General features: G+C 39.7%; 1 protein-coding gene across 6 annotated transcripts in view; it reads right to left on the reverse strand.

Moving 5' to 3' along the window:
- THRA (thyroid hormone receptor alpha) overlaps positions 1 to 24,185 on the reverse strand; it is a 157,207-nt gene that overhangs the window by 44,301 nt on the left and 88,721 nt on the right. For 4 of the 6 annotated variants that reach the window (XM_058181544.1, XM_058181543.1, XM_058181546.1 and 1 more), the window contains 3 exons: positions 18,156 to 18,413; positions 5,452 to 5,550; positions 5,211 to 5,339 (listed from right to left, as the gene is read on the reverse strand). In XM_058181544.1, the coding sequence (XP_058037527.1) occupies positions 5,211 to 5,339; positions 5,452 to 5,456 (134 nt within the window). In that variant the 5' untranslated portion in view covers positions 5,457 to 5,550; positions 18,156 to 18,413. Of the gene's footprint in view, positions 1 to 5,210; positions 5,340 to 5,451; positions 5,551 to 18,155; positions 18,414 to 23,322; positions 23,352 to 24,185 lie in introns of those variants that run through there. The other 2 variants (XM_058181547.1, XM_058181548.1) reach the window with 2 other exon arrangements.

The following is a 24,185-nucleotide window of genomic DNA, read 5'->3' on the forward strand; positions in this document are numbered from 1 at the left end:
GCCAATTTTATACCCTGGAATATGTATCTTTTAACATACATACTGTATTATTTGAGATTTCCATACCAGGAATTACTTGAAATTGAAAGTAACAGCATCGAGGCTCCTTATAAAATACTACCCCATTAGGTAGGACAATTTTACCCTAGATTCAGGAATTGGAACTCAGGGATTTCTGTTAAGATTCCCCATATTTTTAGTCTAACCCCAAGCAAGATAACTATTTGACTGTGCTTGGATTATACCACTCAGACAACAGGGAGGCACTTGCAGAATTTAATACTTCTCCATAGAGAAATACTCCCTTAGCAGGAAAAGTTGTATTTAAGAGAAGTGAGTTCATTCTGTCCTTACCCACCCACCCCCAAAGACATACACCTATTTACATGAGGATATTTATAGTTAAATGGAATGGAAACCCTCAGTGATGTGAGCTCCCATCTATAATACGAAGTGATCCAGCCCCAATGCAGGTTTATGCGGCGGTTAAGAACCAGGACTTGCACATCTGTCTCATAGGCATTTCAACAGAAATACATAGCCAGCCGAATGGTAGGCTTAATGCTTGAATTACAGCAGCAGGATATGCAAAAGGGAAAAAAATGTATTTTAAAAAATTAAAGCTGTTTGTCAGGGAAGCAGCCCCAAAACAGCACAGGCTGGCAGGGTGTACGTGCGCTCTTTGAGCAAACATTACATATCAGCATGTACACAATGCAGCTTCTAAAAAAAGACTATCGTGACTGCAAAGTTGAGGGGGAAGGCAAGACTGGTACGACCAGACTGATACCCCTCCCCATTTCTAAAGCACCCAACAGGATGTCCTCTCATCCACGTAAAGCTTATAGGCACGGCTTGTACCAGGAGTTCCTGGAACCAGTGCCAGACTATGCTCTCTCGGCTGTTCCTCACAACAGCTTGCATGAGGGTGCTTGGACCTCTGCCAGCAAGGGAGGCCAGGACGGCACCTGAGGACAGTATGTGCCAGCAGCAGAACACGAAAGAAAGGCACAGAGATTCTTCCTTATAGATTTTGGGATTCCCCAGAGAGGTAGGAGGGGAGAAGAGGAAGAGCAGGAAATGCAATAAATTGTTTTGATCTGGGCGCCAGCTTCTAGGGAAGGAAAAGAGACAGAATAGCCCTGTGAACTCCAGGGGCGGGAAGAGAAAAAAAGAAAGACTTGGAAGAGATTCTGGCTTCAAATATTTGTGTGCTAGAACTGAGACAGTGAGCTTTGCTTGCCAAGTTCAAATCCTCCCTGAATGTAAAATTCAATAAGAAGTTTGAGTCATCACCATCTCTTAGATTTATAGTTGTTGTATATGGATACCGTGGGATGCATAAGGCAACCCTGTGTGCCATGCTGCATATTTTGAAGAGAAAAATAAGGTGTTTTTTTTAAAATAAATATAGCAGATAAATATATAGGCAGCAACTACCTCCCCCCGCCACCATATACATCTTTACAACCAGCATCCCAACTAGAATCTTCTATCAAACAAGACCAAAACCTGTTCCCTCATTGCACGATGAGCTATTGTGGAAAACTGGATATTCAACCCATATATAGTCACTTGTTGGGATGGACCACTACAGAAATCAAATCAATAAATAAATAAAGTGATAATTGCTCAGATAAAAGCTGTGAAGAGAATACCCTATGTGGAAATAGTTCCTTTTATGATGGCCAAACTCATTTTAATAAAACATAAACATCCCCCCTCTCTCTTTATGAAAGAAGGATACAAAACTCAAGAATAATGGATCTCTCAGATGGGCAAAACCAGAGAAGAATAGAGCATTTTACCTCAAACTTGTAAGCAAATCCTATTCCTTAGTGTTTGTGTATACTAGTCAATTAATCAATGAATTAGGTGCTCAAAACCTAAACTCAGGGCAAATTACACCAACATATGAAAAATATCACCAATCAGAAGAGCAAAATCCCAAAACCAAATCCATAACCATTTTGACAAAAAAACAAAAACAAACCAAACATCAAGAAGCATCTCCACAATCATCCTATTCTCAAGACCTGGAAAAATAACCAAGTCTTCAATAATTTCCTGAAGCACATATGGATGGGATCCACATGAATTTTGAGGACACAGAGGGCAAAATATCCAACGGAGTAAGTGTGCTTCTTGGGTTGTATAACATGACATTGTTTAATTGACAGGACTCATAAGTGTGCCCACCCTGTTACACGGAATTGGACATATCACTGGACACAAGCTGTGCATCAAATCATTAGGCCCTATGACATGAAATGGCTTTAAAGGTGATAACTAGCACCTTGAATTGAAAATGGAAGTCAACTGTCAACCAGTGCAGTTCACAAAGCAGAAGGGTCACATGGGCATAATATGATACCTCCATGCCCTTGCTGCCACATTCTGGACCAGTTATAGTTTTGGAATGGTCCTTAAATAGCATGATACAATAATCCAATCATGAAGTGGCTAGGGCATAAATGACAGTCTCAAGGTCCTCCAGTAAAAGCTACAGAAGTATCTGTGTGAAGGCCCCCTTTGCACCAGGAGCTGAGAATCCAAGAAGAAAGCCAAATTGTGCACAAATTTCATATAAAGAGCTGCAACCATACTGAGAATCAGCAGCGGAATCCCTCTAGATGCAGGAAGCCAAACAGACATACCCCTTTTGTCGTGTAAGAATTGCATCTGAATCCTATACATGTCTTCCTTTCCAGACATTTATAGCTTCCAGACACTGGCTTAGGACTTTGATGCATTGCTTGGCTGGCCAGGTGTCAAGATTGTTGGGTATCATTCACATATTAATGATATGTGATCTCAAATTGGTAGATGACTTCACTTAGCAGTTTTATGTAGATACTACGCAGAAGGGGAGAAAAGTACCAAGCTCTGCAGCACCTCGCAACTGAGGGGCCATGGGTGTGATCTCTCCCCACCTACCAATGCCGACTGAAGCCAATCATAAAGAAAGGAGGAAAATTGCTGCAAAATTGTGCCTTCCATCCCTAAACCCTAAGACCAGTTCAAAAGGATTGAACAATTGACAATACTGGAAGTCATTGAGAGATTAAGAAGCATGAAAACAGATACATGACACCCATCCTAGCTTTGACCCAAGGCATTAACAAGAGAGACCAATGCTATCACTATACTATATACCGGTAATCCTTCTAGGATCCTTTTGAGCTAGAGACCAATACTGTCTCCACCATGTTGCCAAGAAAGGGAAGGTTATAGACTGGAAGATCATTCAAGTCTGTTTCCTGAAGACAGAACATATATATCTTCAAGGTTGAGTGGATCACCTCCTCAAAGAAACTAACATCACCACATAAATTCAACCACAGGTCATCTCTCAGGTGGCTTTAGCCATCCAGGAAAGATCTGGATCTAATGAACAGGTAGGTGAACAAAAAGGCTAAAGAACCCTATCCAGTTTCTTAGGGATCACAGAACCAAAGTTGCTTCAAATAGCAGTAAAATGCCTTGTCCTGGGCACCTTAAGTGAATTATGTCCAATCGGAGTCCAACTGTTTGCAAATCAACCAAGTAACAGGAATATTTCCCACGGCAGCTCTGCAGATAGTCCTGCAATCCTCCGCAGCAGCGACAATCTCCCTAAGCACAAATGCTGGGTAAATATTTGGCCACTTTTATCACTATAATGTAATATCGAATACAGGTTCTTAATCATGCTTGATGATTTTTCATCATCCTTCCATAGCACATCAGGCATCTCTTCTTGGCACTTCATTTGATGGAACTCCTCAGAAAACCAAGGCACGCCCAGCAGGAAAGGGCAGTCTAGTCTGAGTTTCCAGCTGCATATCCACATTGGGTTGCAACTAGAGGCTCATTTGAACTGTCCACCACAGATTCAGAAGAGGATCCCAGCCCCAACTTTTTTGTATTTTACACAAACATATACTCTGTCACGTGCAAAAGTGAGTAACTATTTACACACCCTCTAACTTACATTTATCACAGAATGCAGAAATCTGGAAACAATACTATAAATATTCCAGAAAGGAAAGCATTTTGCAGTCAGTGTTCAAAATCCCTCCCTTGCTTCGTATTTTAAGATTCTCAACAGAATACATAGGGAGAGTGCTTGCTAAATCACCACTTGTCTGAAACTTCTCTTTCAAGGTTCTGCCTTTTGACCATCTGAAGAGTGCATTTCATTGATCATATCAGCCCCATCTAATTTCATCTCAAGATCAAGGATCCAAGGGAAATTTAAGCCCCAGTAATCCTCATTTGAAAATTAAGCAGAGGTCAAGTTCCTGATGCTAATCTGAACAGAGGGCAAAGAGATTTGTTGGCAGAATTTTAAGAGAAGGCTGCTGAATGTAAACACACATCAGGCAAAATCTGAACAAATCCAAACCCTTGGATTCTTCCAACTCTGGCAAAATCACACATTTTGGGAAGAGGTCAATACCAGTTCTCTGCAGCAGGTGGCAGTATGGCTTACTCATATTAGCTCCACCCAGAATATGATTGGAGAAAAGTGTATCCTAGTCAGAATAATCACTAGCATTACTAAACAATTTATTCATTTACTCATTGACATTTCACCTAGCATTGACTATGTTTTATCAAGTCCATATTCAGAACCGCAAAGGTCAAAAAGGCATCTCATGAATGGCTGGCTTTGCATACAACATGCAAATCAGTCAGTGGAAAGTCAGTGGAAGGCTCAACCAGTCAGTTGTGAGAGGGGGGGGAGGGAGAAGGGAAGCAGGAGGGGGGGGAGAGAGAGAGAGAGGGAGGGAGGGAGAGGGAGAGAGAGAGATAGATTATTTGCTATTATTTTTTGTCCTCCAGATCATATACATCATGGACATAGAGACTAATCCATATGGGTACACAAAAAAGCTTAAGGTCCATAGATAGATAGATAGATAGATAGATAGATAGATAGATAGATAGATAGATAGATAGATAGATAGATAGATAGATAGATAGATAGATAGATAGATAGATAGATAGATAGATAGATAGATAGATAGATATAGAGATCTATAGGATATTTATAAATGGGCTGTATGAACAAAAACAATTGCCAAGCTCTTTAGCTATATCTGCAGTTAATTTCTGTCCTTCATACAAGAGCATGAGAAATGAGCTTCTCTGAAACAGGAAGTACTGTATCCTATTATTACATTCCTGGGTCAATTAATCATGGTGGCTTTAGGCAAGTGTCTCACCTGTCTTTTAGCCAAGCCCAACCTTCAAAACTTTCCAGGAGTGATGGGTGTTGAAGTTGGGTATTTCTGAATGATGTCTGATTAGATGAGTTGGAGGCTACAGTAACCTGCTCATATGCACAAGGTAAGCTGAAAGACATTAATACAGGAGGCTCTCATTCCATCAGTTCCCAATGAATACCCTGAAAGAAGTCATTTACAAGTTGGAATTGCCAACGATCTATTCCTTGAATTGAGTTACCTCATTCCTCTAATTGTAAAGGCCAGAGCTGGTTGGGAGAACGAGACCGGCTAACTTCAGATATGTCACCTTGAGCTCCTTACACAAAGAGGAGATTACCTGTATGATCAAAAGAAATATTAACATATATTTCATTGTGATGAATTCGGGCAAAAGTGGGCGGCCCCAGAGACTGGGGCAAGATATCTGAGGTATTGGCGGGTATCAACCCAACTTTGAAGTCAACTGTTACTGGATTCCTTATGCCTAGTGTTGCTATTGAGTAGAGCCCTTAGTGCTCTGTGAGTTTGTTCATTTGCACCTTCTGTTGGTTATTAAGATTGTGAATGCACGTTATTTTACAGTCTGAGATAATACTAATGCTTTGTGCTTAAACGTGTCTGGCATGCCAACTTTACCATTGAGGAAAACGTTGGTATTGCCCTTTTTCAGATCGCTGTCACTAGTTACATAGTGCAGGGGTTGCATGATTGCTATTCAAATCTATTCCACATGACCTTTATCTGCAGGTCTCAATTTCTTCTGCCTAATTAGATGCCCACCCCCAGAGAATAAGTTATGGAACAGGGGTGCCATCTAGTGCCCAGGTGTGTTCATCACCAGAAACTAACCATATACAGATAGACATAAGGGAAGTGCCTGGAGGAAAAAAAGCATTTTATAGGTTACCACTCACAAGATGAGGTCTCTCTTCCTGCTGCTGGAAAGCTCTTAAGCTCATAAATGAACTTTCAAATACTAAAGCACGGAGATATAGCTAGCCTGAAATATAATTAAAAAATTAGATTATGGTGTCCTTCATCAACCCATATGCACACAACAGAATGTATTATCTATTCAAATATATGTGTACGAAGAAACTGCGAGACCATGAATTCTAGTTCTGCCAGGTGGATGCCTTTGGACCAGACACAGGAGAGCCAGTTTGGTCTAGTGCAGAGCTGAGTATTTTATGGCTCCTGGGCCACATCTAGCCTTTTAGCTGTCCCCGTCCGACCCACTCAACCATTGAGATGAACTGGAACTCAGAAAACAACTTGCGGAAGGGCAAGAAGAGAAAGTACTTTTCTGTGCCACTTTCCCCTTGGATGTCGCAGCCTGAGGAGATGATGGTGATGATGATCCTCGTTGCCAGTGTTGTATTTGCAAAACAACAGCAAGAAGTGAGGCAGGAGAACCATTAACAGTTCTTTTATTAACTACAAACAATTAACTGAGGTGAGCAAGCAGCAAGCTCTAAACTGACAGCCCTTTTATATTGGAGCTGTCAACAGCTCAACCAATAGGAGCTCCTTAATTCTCCCGCCGGCTATAGCATCGGCGGTTAACCAATCAACTGCTGGTTACTGGTCACGTGTTCTCCAGCCGAACACAACACCAGCCATCATGTAAAGGGACCTGGGCTCAGCCACCAACCACCACCTTCTTGAAGTGCAGCCAGCACAGGGTGAAATCTACCTTCCTTACCGGTTCGGAAATGCATGCGCCGGGTCACATGCACACGACACATGTGCGTGCACACCGTCTGCGCATGTGCAAAACCTTTCTGCGCATGCACAGAGGGTAAAAAACACATTACTTCCCGGTTAAAACCAGGAAGTAACGACAGCTGGGCGGGTGGGTGGAGCCTCGCACTATGATTGCTACCAGTTCTCTGAACCACCAGCCAAGATCGCTACCGGATTGGTCAATCCAGTCCGAACCGGGAGCATTTCACCCTTGAGCCAACAGCTATTGGTTCAGCCCTCCACAACTGTTCAGCCCTCCACAACAGTTCCCATTCCTCATGTGGCCCTTGGGAACATTAACTGCCCACCCTTGGTTAACCACCTATTAGAGGATAAGGCCCCAAGCTAGAAATCAGGAAACTGTTCTAGTTCTGTCTTAGATATGAAAGTCATCTGGATAACTTTGGGTCACTCACTTTTTCTCACCCAACCCTTTGTCACAGGGTTATTGTAGTATTGAAAATATGAGAAGAGGAAGGAATATGATTGCTGACTGAAAATCAAACGTGAAGGATGAAAAAAAAATTTTTTTAAAAGGCATAATATAATATAAATCTATAGTATAAATCAGGTTTGCCACCAACAAAAAAACCCACCAAAAGAATTGCAGACTATTGCAACTGCAACTATCAGCTGAAGTCACATTTCCCAGCCAGGATGGAAACAAAGTTAAAAAACAGATAAATGAAGACTTTGATTGCCTTTTACACCTGTTTTTCCAGGTAAATCTTTTTTTAAAAAACCATCAAAAATGCAATCATATATCGGAGAATTTAAATTCAGGGAAACCTAAATAATGGTGCTAATTTTAATCATACATAAATAAATAAAATACTTGGAATCCATGTGGTGCTTTCCCTACATTGTTATAGTACACTTAAAAGTTGATAGTAACTATGCTAGTATCAATTTCTTCCTGCTATAATAACAAGCAGGAGAGTTTAGTTATATATGGCAAAATTTGAACAGTGAAGTTCCAATTTCTGCTTCCATCATTTGGAAACAAGAGAAGAAACTCAGTTACTGGCGCATTAAGTTTTGGTTGTGACCTAATTTCATTTATTAAAATTCTTTTAAATTAAAAAAATTGGAAAGTTAGCAGGCTGCAAAGCGAAGGCCAGATTAACCGTAATCCTTCTTTCTAACAATGCTTCTTGGTTCCACACAGACCCCTGTGGCATAGTTAGAAAATAAAAAAGTACATGTTGTCACATATAGTTTCATGTACTTTCTTTGGGGTATGAGCTTTCTATAACTGGCCACAGCTACTATGGCAATCATTTTGAGAAGGTACCTCTAAAACACCTCAAAATCCAAAGGTAGGACTATCCTACATGATTTGGAAATAGCTTATTGGAAAGGGGGGAGACAGAAATTACCTCATTCAAGCCTTCTCTGGAAATACCATTCTGTCATCAATACATGAATCACTTGGACCTTGGAGATGGCACCTACGTTCTGTGCTTCCTTGCCATGACAGACCTGGTTAGCTTTATCCTTACAGATCTACATCAATCAATAAAGGTAAAGGTTCCCCTCGCACATACGTGCTAGTCGTTGCCGACTCTAGGGGGTGGTGCTCATCTCCGTTTCAAAGCCGAAGAGCCAGTGCTGTCCGAAGATGTCTCCGTGGTCATGTGGCCGGCATGACTCAACGCCAAAGGCGCACGGAACACTGTTACCTTCCCACCAAAGGTGGTCCCCTTTTTTTCTATTTGCATTTTTATGTGCTTTCAAAACTGCTAGGTTGGCAGAAGCTGGAACAAGTAACGGGAGCTCACCCCGTTACACGGCAGCATTAGGGATTCGAACCGCTGAGCTGTCGACCTTTCGATCGACAAGCTCAACGTCCTAGCCCCTGAGCCACCGCATCCCCCACATCAATCAATACAGGTATTTTAATTTTAATTTGGAAAGGACTTTGCCCCATATGTTGATCTCTAAATATGAGGCAATTGAGGATTTTTTTAAAAAATCAAATTGCTTTTATAGGGTTTTTAAATCTTCGGTCTTATTATTTTATTTTATTTATTTATTTTGTCAATTATTTTGTCAATCACATATAAGATAACAAGTAAAAGTAAACATAATTTGGATACATAAAAAGAATAAGTAAAAAAAGAAATGGTAGGATAGGGATGGTAGGCACACGGGAGCACTTATGCTTATTGTTGTATGTTATAAATTATATTAAATTTATACTGTTAAAAGTTGCCTGCAGCCCCATTTGGTGAAAAGATAGAATATAAATCTGAGAAACAAATTCTGAACAATCCTTTCTTCTAGGGTTCTCCGAGTTTCTTGCTAGCTCCCAACTAACAGTGAAAAAAACTCAAAAGTCTGCAAAGAAGTCCAATTCAATAGAATTTTTTTGTACAATTCTAACCCCAATTCACTTTCTTGTATATAGAGGGTTTATAGCCTATAGCAATTTACTCACATTCTGTGTTTCCATCAGGTTCTTTTCAGTCTTCTTTTTCCATCCTTAGCTTGATTTCTCCATTTAGCTCTACAGTATCAGATTTATCCTCTTGACTGAGTCTTGGCAGACCCAGGACCAACTTCCAACTGGGCAAAGAACAAATACTGAAACCCAAGACCGGCAGCAGTCTTGAGGTTGAACTACCAATTCTTATCAAGAATAGAAATGATAGACCTGGAAACTGCCTTTGCTTAATTAGGAGCCTAATGCGTGTGTTTGGGAAGAGGGCAGTACATCTTGAAGGACAGAAGGTACACATGGATTAAATTAAGTTACTCCCTAACTTTAAGTAACTCTATTATTTAGTTACTCCCTAAGCACCTTCCCTGTCCTTCTAATTCCCTATCCTTCCAATTATTGCAAACAAGAGCAAAATAGCTTAATTCTGAAGAGATTTGCCACTATTACATTGAAGGACCTTGAACAAAATCAGTATTTCCACAGCCGTTTATAAAAACAGAAATTGCCTCTTTGTGAAGTGATCACTACGAGAAAATGGCAAAAAACAGAAAGCAAAAACTGTGTTGTAAACTTCACGTTTGAGAGATGAGAGAATTCCAAAACAGTTTAGTCCCCCATCCTTGCTTAACTATCCTGGCTGCCAATACTTCATGCCAGCGAAGTCTGGGCAAACAGAGGCAGCAATACAACTGCCTGACAGACAGGCAGTCTCGGCAGCAAAAGACACCTGCTGCGTTGTGGGGCTCAAGAGGGTCCAGTCCCTGCCAGTGTCAGAGAATGGGTTCATTATCCTAACTATCCCCACCTCTACTTGGCACTTCCAGATGCCACAGACAGAGGGATAAACAGACCCAGCTTGCAGCCTGGCACACATGGAGACAAGCCCTTCTTAGGAGTGGAAGTAGACAAAATCACAGTTGTTCTGGCTAGCAAATAAATGGGACCAAGAACCACACAATTCTCTCCCTTTCTCACTCATACACATAGCCACACAAGCATAAACAACATATGGTTTGAGTCAAAGGATACTGGTGAACTTGAATGATGCCATAAACTAGATCAGCATCTATGAGAATTACTGTAACGTAATGGATTCAAATATAATACAGGAATTTGCATCATATCAGACTCCCTATTTACATCAGGTTTCTCAAGGTAATGTCTCCCCACCCACCAGTCATTGGCTGTTATAATTTGCCAGACAGAATGGATATTGACCTTTTAGTCCAATATATTTCAAGAACATCAGCTGTGGAAGAGCTGGCCTGTAGGAAATAATTATTTGCACTGATGTCATTTACTCAACTCTGTTTTTCAACATCTAGAAAAGGGGTGTCATACATCGTCACGTGATGTATCACTACTTTCCCCCCCTCTTTGCTAAAACATGGGTGGGAGTGGCCAGCGCGTGATGCATCCAGCCTGCAGGCTGTGAGTTTGACACCCGCGATCTAAAAGAAACTTGCTAGAGGAAAGTATTCTGAACATTGCATTGATATGCAATCAACATGTGGATGACCCGCAAAATTGACCCAGATTGTTCTCAAAAACTAGTTTAGAAGAAACATGGATATAGAAACAGGACCATCAGACCAATGAAGATATATCCTTGATGGACTGCCATCTGTGGTCTGGGTTCCCTTTAAGCCTCAGTGATAATTGGAAATCTGCTCATAAATCTGGGGTTGATGGCCAGAAGTATTTTTTACATGTTCACAGAATTGAACATGTTCCAGTTATTCATAGTAAAATCCAAGCTGGGTTATTGGTTTTATTAGGTAACTAGTTCAGGAAATTAGGTCAGTACAAAATGAAAAAGGCTTCATAAATAATTTGGTCAAGTAGTTTGGGTATATTTGCATCTATCTGCAATTTTATTTTTCAGGAATTGTATCACACTGCAGTAATGGAAGGTAACTATAGGATCCAGAGAAAAGATAAAGCTACTTTAAATAGTCACAGACAAATGCCACATTTGTATTCCCAAATAGTCCAGATTATTTATGAATACTCCTAAAACAGCCTCTTGGATATTGGTGACTGGCTTACATGGAATCAATAAGGTTTATACTTATAGCAGTGATGAATACATTTTCAAGTTCAAGTTTTAATTTTTAACACTTTAAATTATTTGGGTCCAAATAATTAAGGATTGACTACTTTCATCTAAAGTGCCTACATTCTGAAGATACATTTATTTCTATATGGAATAAATGGAAAGTCATCATGGTAGCAGATACTGTTCAAGAAAAAAGATCTTTTTGATAGCGACCTCACATCCGTAGAGCAAGCTTCAGGCCCCTTGTCTGCAGATTCACTGGAAAGCTCTGAATATATGTATTTTCAGTAACAATTTCATGACTTCTATTTTTGCACTGTTGGTCTTATTGGTAATTAATTTTTAAATTGATGCTATTTGTACTGCATTTTTATTATACAGATGGCTGGATGTGCTTACATGTAGCTATAGAAATTAAATAAATTCACAATAAAATTTTAAAATAGCAATTGTTTCTATATTTTTGCATTCATTTTCAGAGAAGGGGTTTACATTATTTGTTTTAAAGCAGGAATCCCTTAAACCTGGCTATTATGGACAACTCTCAATCTTTCCATTCCCTTTTTAGGGAATATTAGTAAGATGGTAGAGGCCTAGTTGCAGAGAGTTCTAGATAAAGCAGATTATTTGGACGGTTTTCAATCAACTTTCTGACTAGAATTGAGATAGGATTGGCTGCATTTGTAAATTTTATTTATTTATTTATTTATTTATTTTGTTAAATACATATTAAATAATATATATAAGTATAAGCATGAATTGAATACGTAAAATGAATATAATTAAAGGGAACATTAGGACAGGGACAGTAGGCACACTGGTGCTCTTATTAAATGACCTATGATGAAGTGAGATTTTGCTGGCCTTGCTGGATTCTCTCAACTGTCCTTGATAATCTTAATCATAGTGTGTCCTTGTGGACCACCTGCGGATTCTTATCCTCCCTCCATGAATGGTTCCAATTTATTCTGGGGAAAAGAGGCGAAGCTGCTAGTTCTCTGTTGTGGAGGGTTGTAGGACTTAACCTTCCACCCCCTTTTTTTATACAATTTAATATCTACATGAAGTTGTGAGGAAGGTCATCAATCTGGTTGTTAATAATATCCAGCTGTGTATCTCCATCCCAGATAACACTGAAGATACAGTTAGCCATCTATCTCTATGCCTGAAAGCCATTAGTATTTTGGTAGGGAGAAATAGGCTAAGTTTTAACCCCAGCAAGATGGTGTGGTTGTCAATCTATTCTAGAAGTTGATGTATCTCACCTAAAGAGCAAGTGTACAGTTTCATCTTGGTGCCCATAATGGTTGCTTCTGGATAGAAGCCTTTGTTGATGGATCACACCTTCTCTTGTACCTCATGTTTCAACTCTTGCAATCTGCTATACATGGAGCTGCCCTTAAAAATCACTTGGAAGCTAAAAGCAATCCAGAATGCAGCAGACTAATTATAACAGACATTTTACCCATTTAACATCTCTACTGTATTATTTGGGCTGCATTAACCCTAAAGAAATCAAATAATTGGGTTCACATCATCACACTGAAATTATTAAAAGAAAAAATAAGGATGATTAAAATTAATCTTAGTGCAGGCAGCTAACTAGATCAGTTGATTTATAACTGACCTGAGTGTTATGTGAACACAAGCACAGAGAAACTATAGTTTATCTTGCTCACACTAACCACCTAAGTCACAGCACAATTCACTTCCCAGGCTGAGTAACAAATGTGATTTGGGGGAAATGAAATGGAGATGAAGTGTACGTGACTTGGGACAAGTTAATACATATCGTTTGACTACTAGAATGTACTTGGCCAGCCCCTTTCTCTCTTTTGAACCTGTCAAATGTTTTACCTAATTGTTTTTCAGGCTGAACCTCTTTTGTCATTCCCATATTCTTTTTGTCAAAAGCTCACCTTTTGTTGTTATTCTAAAAGTAAAGTAAAATAGAAAGAAATATATGAAAACAAACAAAACCCGCTGAAGTTTCTTAAGACTTCACATTCCTAAGCTAATGCCAGATTTGCGATTCAATTTCCTTTCTGGAAACAAACAAACAAAGACGAGGATACTGCTGTGTGAACTGACAGCTAGTTATAGCATTTGGAAATTACCTCACAAATTTGGTTGAAAATGAACTTCTCTATCAGTTCATGACATGACTGCAACTTCTGTGCATATTGCACATGCCTGTAAACTTACATACTTTTTTTCACATGCATAACATTACCTGCCTCCCCAGACATTAATTTTTACATGGGAAAGGGGAATGTTATCCCTTCAATTTACCAGATTGGTTCTGCTGCCACTTCAGAAAGACAGAATTCAGGTATCAACTGGGTGGTAATAACAATTGGTTACTAATCCAATGTATTTCACATAAACCTTGTACCCTGAATTTTGATATGTAGTTGTTTGCAGCATTGATTATAGTTTGTATATGATCGCCTGTAGTTAATCCTTAATTGCTACAGCCAAATTTATAAGCCATATTCACACAAAAATGTGATTTTCACTTGTTGTTGGAGATTTGGCTTCTAATGTATGCAAAACCGTAAACTTGTTCTATATAAAATCTGGATAGAGAGATTCTACATAAGAACTGTGTGCTAGGGTAAGCTTTAATAAACATTTGCCTCTTAGTCATTGCAGTAAGAAGTGACAAAATAGTAATAGAAGCCAATAATTACAGATAAGATTATTCCAACAATCTTAAAAACATGACTTTTCAATGGAAATAAACTCACACATTAAGCTTCAATCTGTGAATTGTCTAGCTAGAGAATATGCACACATAAGAATGGAGAAAAGACCTTACACACTGCATGGAAGTTGTCTTCTGAAAAGATTACCTTGTCCTAATCCAGGACTTCTGTTGGAATCTTCAATCGCACCTGTGGCAGTGTAGCATCCCAATTAAATCACAACTAAATTGTAAATTACTGAACTCTCAAAGAGATCTTGGGTGATTTGGGGGTGTAGCATAGATCAGGAAGAGCTACTGACTTTCCCCCTAATTCTCTATCATATATATAAATAACATTTGATCTCTGAATATTTTAAAAATAACATCAACAGAAGGGAGAACATGTTTGTGTCAGATTCAAATTTTACATCCAGAAGTCATCAGGTTCTGTTTTAGGTTAAAATAATCCAAAAATGACAAGTTGAGGATTGCCTCTTTCCACTAAACATTATTTGAAAGACTTTGGATCCTCTACTTTTATTTTCAGCCTTCACACAAATCTTCATTTTGACTCACAGCCTTGTTCACACACCCACATGGGCATTTTAGCAATTTCAGTCACATACTAGCACCCATTCATAGGGCAGGCCTTTGAGTAGGCCTGTGCTTGAGTTATGGTTCTCCTTCAAAGGGGAATGTATGCTCAGAAAACTTCACTTAAAACAAAAGAACACACCTGAAAACTTGATTTGTTTCTTTGTCCAATAGTAATCAATTCAGAGAAGTTGATGAAACAAAAGATTTCAATGCAATAATATTTTCAAAGCAATACACTATTTCTCAAAGTTTCTAGATTTTAGTGATAGAAGGATTTTGTGGTCCAAGTTTCTCAACAATAATCAGTTTATGTAACCTCCAACCTCTATAAACTATTTTTTGTAAAACACACATGATTTAGCCAACAATCATAAAAAAGAGGCCATTTGATATAATAGAATAACAGAAAAACAGAGATGGAAGGGATCTTGGAGGTCTTTTAGTCCAATTCCCTGCTCAAGCAGGAATCCCTATAACAGTGATGGCGAATCTTTTTGGCACTGAGTGGCAAAAAGGGAATGCGTGCGCACACGCTCGCTTGTCAGGGACACGACCTGGAAGAGGAGTTACCCAGTGTGCATGTGCACACAAGAAACCAGAACTTCCAGTTTCAGGCACACGCATGCGCACCAGGCAGCTCCTCTTCCGGTTTCTGGTGCACATACATGCGCAATGATCAACTGGCATGCGCACATGGAAACCAGAAGACCAGCTGTTCCTGTTTCCAGCACTGCCGCGCACGCGAAGGCCAGCTGATCATTGCACGTGCATGCACACCAGAAACCTGGAAGAGCAACGGGCGAGGCCATGCATGCTAGGTGACATGGCTCTGCATGTCACTTTGGGCATGCGTGCCATAGGTTCGCCATCACGGCCCTATAACATTTCAGAAAAATGGTTGTCCAATCTCTTCTTAAAAGAGAGGGAGATATACCCCTTTACTGAAAAATATCTACCACTAACAGAGCTGTCTCCGTGGGATTGTTTGTGAAGGGATGAACTTCAGAAAGATTTGCTATAGAGTATGCTGGCTCCCTGCCACAAAGTGTTGTCTTTTTGCAAGAAACTGAAATGCAGTGCTTTGCCTACTTAAGAGGACACTTAGGGTCAATGCCAAAGCCTGTCGTGTCCCACTCCTCCGCTGATGGCCAGGTCAGGGAAATCCGAATCAGGCTTGCCTCTGCAGCTCTGCCCAAAGTCCTAGCAAAGTCCTCAGAGCAGGCAGGAGACCAGTAAGTGACTTCAGCAAGATAAGTTCGACTTTGCCTGACTCAGAGACTGCCAGAAAGCAGATCCTTTATATAGGCCATGGGGTGTGGCTCCATGACTCAGCACTCATTAAGGCCTGCCCCTCCCTTCCTTCTGTTGCCTCCGCCTATCCAATCTTCTGATGCGAGGGTCACTCCAATCAGCTGTTGTTGGAAGTAAACTTTCCTCAGGCTCACATGCTGTGGAGGAGGGGGAGGGGTCTAGCTGCTCCGTTTGCCTGGGCATGGAGCCAGGGCTGGGGCCGGGAGGTGTTCCCTCCTCTGCAGCCTGCTTGGGCATGGAGCCAGGGCTGGGACCGGGAGGTGCCCCCTCCTCTGCAGCTTGTCTGGGCATGGAGCCAGAACTGGGGCCGGGAGGCATACATTGCTCTGTGTTCGGGAGCAGATAAGCAGACCCCGGCTGCGGCGAGAGCGGACAAGACACAACAAAGCCCAACCTAAAGCCCATGAAGAAGATGAGTATCAGGCTGCCTTTAGAAATAGAGGAAGGAAACTAGGCAAGAGGGCTTCAAAGATCCTGGACAGGTTATTCTGGATAGCTCTCTGTAACGAGCCAGGATTTTTACAGGAGCCACTGCTGTGAGTGCAGAGGACATTGTCCAAGTATCTGACCCTCTGCACAGCCTGTCCAGAGCCAGCAATTTTACATTGCATTTGAGCAAAGTGAGGAGAGTATGGTGCCCTTCAAATGACTCACAGGAAGGCACAAGCCATCCTTTGAGAACCACTGTAGTAATGCAATGCAATATTATCCTCACACTAACAATTAGGAGCTGCCTACTGGCTTTTCTTGTTCATAATTAATTCTGATTAAAATAAGAACAAGAACTACCCAGCTTTCCTCATTTACATCTTATCAAAGTACAACTCATTCTCTGGCAACATTTCTGATCTGCCATGTCCCCATGGTGTTGCTTTTCTCCTGTCCTCAGTCATGACTAGCTGTACAGATGTTTTCCCTTAAGTTGTCAGGAACCAGTAATAATTTCAAGGTGCATACAATCTGTTAATCTTAACTATCCATGTTAGCAAAAGTAGAGCCCACTATCTATAGGTTGCTTTGGTGTATAGAATCCTTTCCCTTATGGCTCCCTTAATTATTTCTAGCAGTGATATCACTGCTAGAAGATTCCCCTTTCTCAATATTATTTGCCCATAGGCTTGTTTTCAAGTGGGTTTGGTACCCCTTTGAAAAAAAAATTAAACTAATTCTCAAAACAAGCATCTCTGATATTTGGTTTGTGGAGTCTGGGATGGAGCAGGTTAGAAGTATCACTCCTGTTTCATTGCTTCATATAATGAACTTGAGGAAGTGCTGGGTTTTGACAAAATGATTAAATCTCTGGTGTTTAGCAGTGCTATGATCATTTGCTGCCAGCTGGTGATGTTCAGAAAAGGGAAGACAGCCAAAAACAGAAAGTTAACCAAAGGCTTTGCTTAACATGCCTGTACACTGAAATCAGGATGTCACCAGAACTGAGGATAGAAAGGCAAAATAGGAGTCAGCAAGTTTTATGCTGGTTTAGTTTTCTGCTGGTTCAGGGATGAGTGAGTAGCATTTTGACTGAGCCATGAGGAAAGACTTACAATTTTAAAAAAAAAGCTGGTAGTGAGAAATTGCCCAATTTTTCAGATCTACTTTTAAAAAGCAGTAAAAACTGCTTTTGAATTCTGAATTCTTGAACACTGAATTCTGAATATGATGCTAAAATGTATGGTTCGTGACGTGAATGCAGAGAGCAGCAGAGGTAGCATCAAATGGAAAAACACTAAAATCATAGAGATCTAATTCAAACTCTGTTATCGTTAAAAAAAAACCAACCACTTTATATTCCCCATTGCTCCCCCTAAAAGTTAATGAGGTATATTGCAGGACAATCAGAAATGAGTCAAATTGGCATAACTGAGAATCAAGAATACTCAAAGATACTTCGAAAGATCCCGGAGATCTTTGTAGAAATTTAATTTTTAAATTTTCAGCACACAGGTACTTTTTAGTGGGTCCCATCAACAAGAACAGAGCTCTTTACCATGTGTATTTCTAGGACAAATTCAGAACTAAATAGAGGTTTTGAAAATGCCACTGAAAGAAATCTCCAACGTTCTCTTAATTGTTTTAATGCTCTGTAGATGATCTTACCGGGTGTCCTCTGGCTCCGATAGGCACTCCACCGTGCTGGGCTTCTGTTCCATTCACCGCAATTCCATCCAGGATCAATAAAGAGAGACCAAGGTGGGCTCCGCCCCCAGAGGCAACACTCCACGGCCGCCACGACAGATGTGGATTTCAAATTTGAGGGAGGAGGGGCTATTATGCTATGAGGCAAGCCCCATTGTGGTCTCCTTCACTGTTGGCAAATTGCAAGCATTCTGGGTCAAAAGCTTTGAAGAGGAGACCCTATGAAGATAAAAAGAAAAAACAGATTTCTTATTCATGTTTTATCTTGAATCCTTCCCATTCTCTTGACTTTGGAACAAAAATTTTAAAATGTTCTAATTCACTGACATGTACATGTAACATGCTGGCTATAACAGTACCTAATTTCTGAATTCCTGAGAATTGAGAATCCTAAATTCTCAATTTTTGCAATTCAAAATCACAAAAAGCAGGATGAAATATATAAATGAAATAGAGTTTTGTCTGTGCTGCTTATTATGAATGTATTTTATATGTCAAATAAAAAAAAAATAGGAGGAAGAAAAAAAAGAAAAAATTTTGAGCACTGACACATTGGCTGAAATTCTACAAGCATTTAACCAAGGAAGAACTATTCTAGCAATTATCCCCCTTCTTTTTCTGATGGTGCCTTCCTCTCATCTCCAGACATCTGTTGCTGTACTGGTGTTAAAGCAGCATTTCCCCCCCTTATTCTCACATTATGTATCAGCAGCCTAAAAGTGTATGAAATTAATTACTTTTTCCAGCACTTCTGATGCTGGAAACAAAGTCATGTAACCAATAGTGAAATGATCACTTTTGAATTTTTAGTCCATGTGAGATACCCACCCCATTCCTCAGTCAGTTTTTTTCACTGTGATTCTGTTACTCATACTGCAAAGATTTGGACAAAATGCTTTAAATTATTGGATCACCTTCATCCCCAATGATGGGGGGGCGGGCTAGCATCTTAGAATAGAATAGAATAGAATATTTTTATTTATTTTATTTATAGATTTATTTATAGCATCTTATCTTGGTAAAGGGAAAAGGCCTGTTGTTAGGCCAAGAATCAAGAGGCCTGGAAAAGGCAGAAGATGTGAAGCTATCAAGGCATTTCAAACAGTGCCCTGGAATATTGCCCAGATTGTATTTCCTTCAGTGATGCCCACATGCAATGAACACTTGCACATTATTTATTTAAATATTTATTATTTATTCATTAGCTTTCTACAACCATTCAGTTCAGAAATGATTCTAAGGTGGTGTACTATTATATTCTAAAAACAGGTAACAATTAGTAAGAAATTATAGCAATAATCAAGAACAATCTTCTGTCTCAACCTCACGCAAGTGCTCTCTGAAGGAGCCTACCATCCAAATTAGCCCAGGGCAAAAACCCAGGTTTTAAGGAGTTTTTAAGGAGTTTTAGAAATAAGGTTGGTTGGGAGATACAAATTTCAGGGCAAACGTGTTCCAGAGGGCAGTATGCTTCCTGGGTTCCATTGACCCAATATGTCAGAACATGCCAACTCTGTGAAATAGAACAGGTAAAAAAGATCCGATAGATTCTATAGAAAATATAGAAAGTAAGAGTCTACCTGACAGAAAATAAATGGACCCTCAAATAGCTATGCCCTAGGCCACAAAAGGCTTTAAAGATGATAATCAGCATCCTAACTGCACCTGGAAAACTACCAGCAGACTGTGCAATGTTACATGGGCATACTGAGGCATCCCATAATTACCTGTGGCACTACATTTCGGATTAGCTGCAGTTTCTAAGTGGTCTTCAGGGGCAGTCTTCTGTAGAACGTGCTGCAAAAGCCTATTTGTAAGATGACCAATCTTACATCTGTCTGAAGGACAGTCCAGATCACTTAAGTCCAACAGCTTTTTGAGAAGAAAGTGCACTATCATGCTTCAATACTGGCAGAACCATTCCTACCTCAAAAAAACTGATCCTATAACAAGGACAAACTACACACTACCTAACAAGTTAGGAGGGGCAAGATATAATAAATGGTTGTTCGGGTGAGGAGCTTCCATCTCCTTCCCTGGGAGTCACAGGTGCAAACTTGTCCCATTTAACAAATCCAAACTGTGTTTCATTCACCTCAGTGAGAACAGACGGTCAGGTCCAACTATAAGTGGATCTGATTAACTATATTAATAATATATTAAAGAATATTAGGCCTCTCAGACTTGATTCCAAAAATCTTGAGAGTGACTAAATGGTAGGAATGAAATTCAGCAAATTCCAACCCTTTTTTTGCCATCTGGTGGTCATCAGGATTTCTGCAACTCAAATCTGGAAGACTCAGTAAACAGTTGCATTCCTTCATATGTCTGATTCAGTAATGTTGATGCTAATAAGTTCATGCTCTTATTATATTTTATAGTTCAAGTCTCCTTACCCCTTTTTATTGAGTACAGCTAGTGGGAATTCAAAATTTCCCTTCCACAGCTCTTCTCTAAAGCCTAGAGGTTTAATCTTTCCTAAACTATACTATTGGTATAGTATATTAATTAACATATTATTGCATTTATTTGCTTCACTTGGCTTTTGTTTGTTTTGTTCATTTAAATTTTGCTGGTCATTGACCGAATAAATATTATTGATTTTCTAAAGAATTGAAAATGTTGAGATGCAACATTTGTTTCTATGTATTACGCTCTTGCTGCAATTCTTTAGAACTAGTTTAGAATAATTATCAAGAATGTGAGCTATTAATCAGTAAGTTCCTGCCAATAAGTTCAAGATGTTTTCTAAGAAAACCATTACCTTTCACTTTTAACTTGTTCTACAAGTTAAGAATGGTAACAGTATAAACAGCATATTTCTATCTTTCTTTCTAAGAGCCATTGTATAGAAGTATAATTGTACAGAAGTATAATATCTTAGGGCATAACAAAAAGCGTTATAGATTCTTATTATGCTTGTATTTTATTACTAAGGAACAGATATTGAGAAAAGCTAAGTTTTTGTTTGTTTGTAAGGCTTGGTAGATCTGATATATTAAAAGGCAAGATACAATTAATGATCCCTAAAACATTAGAAACATGTAACTTGGCTGAGGGTACCGTGGACTGACAAGAAAACAAACTGATGGATCATCACAACAAATTAACTCAGAGTTCTCACTCGAGGCTCACACCAGACCAAGCTCAAATTATCCTATTTTGAACACATTATAGAACGACTTGGCTCCCTGGAAAGGACTTTAATGCTAGGAAAGGTGGAAGCTAAGAGGATGACCAGCAGCAAAGTACATGGATTTAGTTACAGTGGTGATGAGTGCTCTATTGGGAGACATAAAAGAACAGGTTAGGGATAGGTTGTCATAGAGAAAATCTATGAGTGTGGTTGCTAGGAGCTGAAAATGACTAGACAGCATATAATCAATAAATCAAACTTGGCTCACTGTCTAACCAACATTCTGCTATATACTTCTGTTCTGGTGCTTCATAGTTGAATTCACATAAGTGAAGTCACGGTTTTAAAAGCCATAGTTTGTTGATAAATATAATTTATAATACTTATAATTTATGTTTAGCTGGGTTCACACATTGTGCTAAGCCCAAAGCAAGGAAACTACAATATAATTTCAGTTGATGTGTGAATCCAGCAATTGAAAAACAGTGGTCCACAGCGGGTAAATGCAATCCGTCATTTAGCCTGGAGCTGCAACCACATGGTTTCTATATCAGCTTTGGTGTTTTATGGACAATTCTAATGTCTCCATGCTTAAATTGGAAAGTGGATTTAGGACTTTAAATTTATCAATCTGAGTCAATGGAACAAGCCCCTTTGAAATAGCATGTAAAAGTGACATGTGGTATATGAAAAAAATGATCAGATCAAAGACCACCTCATACAACAGCCAAACCAAATCATTTTGGGAATTTTATGAACACAGAATAATTTCTTGTCTATATTCAGCATCAGTTAGTGTGGTTCACCAGTGAATCTGCCATTAGGCAAAATGGACAGTGCAAGATGAGGCCCGTGGAAGCACTGTTTTGTGAACCCTAAGTGACCTTGCCTCTCTCTAGTTCATTATCAGGGATAAAAGAAAACCAAACCCTCTGTCCAATCAATTTCAGAATAGAAGACAGCACAATAGGGGCATCAATTTGCCTCTGACCTCAAGCAAAATGCCTTGAACTTGTTCTAGTTCAGTTATGTTATCCCAGCTGACAGAAGCTGAAAAATCTCTTCTATGAACTTGTATAATTCCTCTTAAAAAGCAAACTTCATCTCCCAGATATGACAGGACTGCAGCACCAGAATTCCAAAGCTGCATAGCCAAAAGCCCACTACATCCCAGGACCCAGACTGAGGAAAGACCTTATCAATGGAGTTTCATAAAAATATTGGCATTTGGTTCCATAACCGCCCCATGTGTCTCTTGTCCTGCAGAGAAAACAGAAGGTTCTTTCTACGCCCAGTAATATCAGAAAACCTGTCAAAATCCCCTGTGCTGAAGCTCAGGTTCTCTAGACAAGATGGTCACAAAAATAAACATGCACCAACTAAGTCAAAAAGGAACCAGGATAAGAAGGAGATGGGGGAAGGGAGAGGGAAAACCGCTGGACTGTGTTAAAAGGATTGTATCTAGCCTTTTTTTAAAACTCCACTTCAAAGTAATCACTATTACTTATGCATACATTTAAATAAAGACTTCTCCATAAGAAATAAATCTCCCTGTTAGAAAGATATACCAGCCCAAAGATGGGAGAGTCATGGCTTAAATAGGATCATCTTCTTCCTAGCATGGAGCTAGAGCTGAAGAACTGCTGGAGCTGCTCAAAAGCAAGATTTAGCTCTAAAATTTGTTCTCCTTATGCAGCCTTGAAACATTTATACAATATGTCATTTCTCTAGAGATTTTGGCTTAGATTCCTTGGATCTCCCAATTTAAAAATGTCTATGTTGACTTCTTCCTATCATATGCTCCCACCCAATGATACCAACTAAAGTTACCAGACACCTCCCTTCCCTCCCAAACATGGTGATAAAAGTTAAGGAAGCTGAAATTCAGAAACTTGTGAAGGGTCACAAGCTTCCTATCTCTCCTTCAGAAAAATTAAAACAAGGATACCCTAATGCATCTATTAGTTTTTAGCATATTTATGACACACTAACCTGTTTATACATGTACCGTAGAGTAGAAACTTACTGGGTAATATATCTGAGGAAGATATTAAACAATATTTAGATAAGATATAGCCAAATTAGATGAGACACAAAGAGAGATATTAAATGGGTCAATTAGCATGATGTAATTAGTGGTAAGGTAAAGGTAAAGGTTCCCCTCGCACATATGTGCTACTCATTGCTGACTCTAGGGGGCAGTGCTCATCTCTGTTTCAAAGCCAAAGAGCCAGCGCTGTCCGAAGACGTCTCGGTGGTCATGTGGTCGGCATGACTCAATGCCAAAGGCGCATGGAACACTGTTCCCTTCCCACCAAGGTGGTCCCTATTTTTTCTACTTGCATTTTTACGTGCTTTCGAAACTGCTAGGTTGGCAAAAGCTGGGACAAGTAATGGGAGTTCACCCCATTACACGGCATGGTATTCGAACCGCTGAGCTGCCGACCTTTCGATCGACAAACTCAACATCCTAGTCCCTGAGCCACCGCGTCCCTTAATTACAGGAGGTTAGGAAAAAACAGAAAAATAACAAAACACCAGGTCCAGACGGACTTCTGGCAGAATTATATAAGACATTTCAAGAATCACTAGATGAAACTCTGTTAGAAATTTTTAATGAAGCACTTATGAAGGCCAGAATACCTAATTCGTGGACAGAAGCCAATATCATCCTTATCCCAAAAGAGGACACAGACCAACAACAAATCAAGAAACTGACTGGGTAAGATTATATTAAGATGGGTAGCAGAAATATGATACAGAAAGGGCAATGTGATGGTTCAGAGGTTAAAACACTGGGCTAGTCAGCTGGAAAGCTTAGAACCCGGGTTCGAAATCTGAGTGCTATATGATGA

Source organism: Ahaetulla prasina, chromosome 4 (genome assembly GCF_028640845.1).
Source record: "Ahaetulla prasina isolate Xishuangbanna chromosome 4, ASM2864084v1, whole genome shotgun sequence".
Taxonomy (NCBI): domain Eukaryota; kingdom Metazoa; phylum Chordata; class Lepidosauria; order Squamata; family Colubridae; genus Ahaetulla; species Ahaetulla prasina.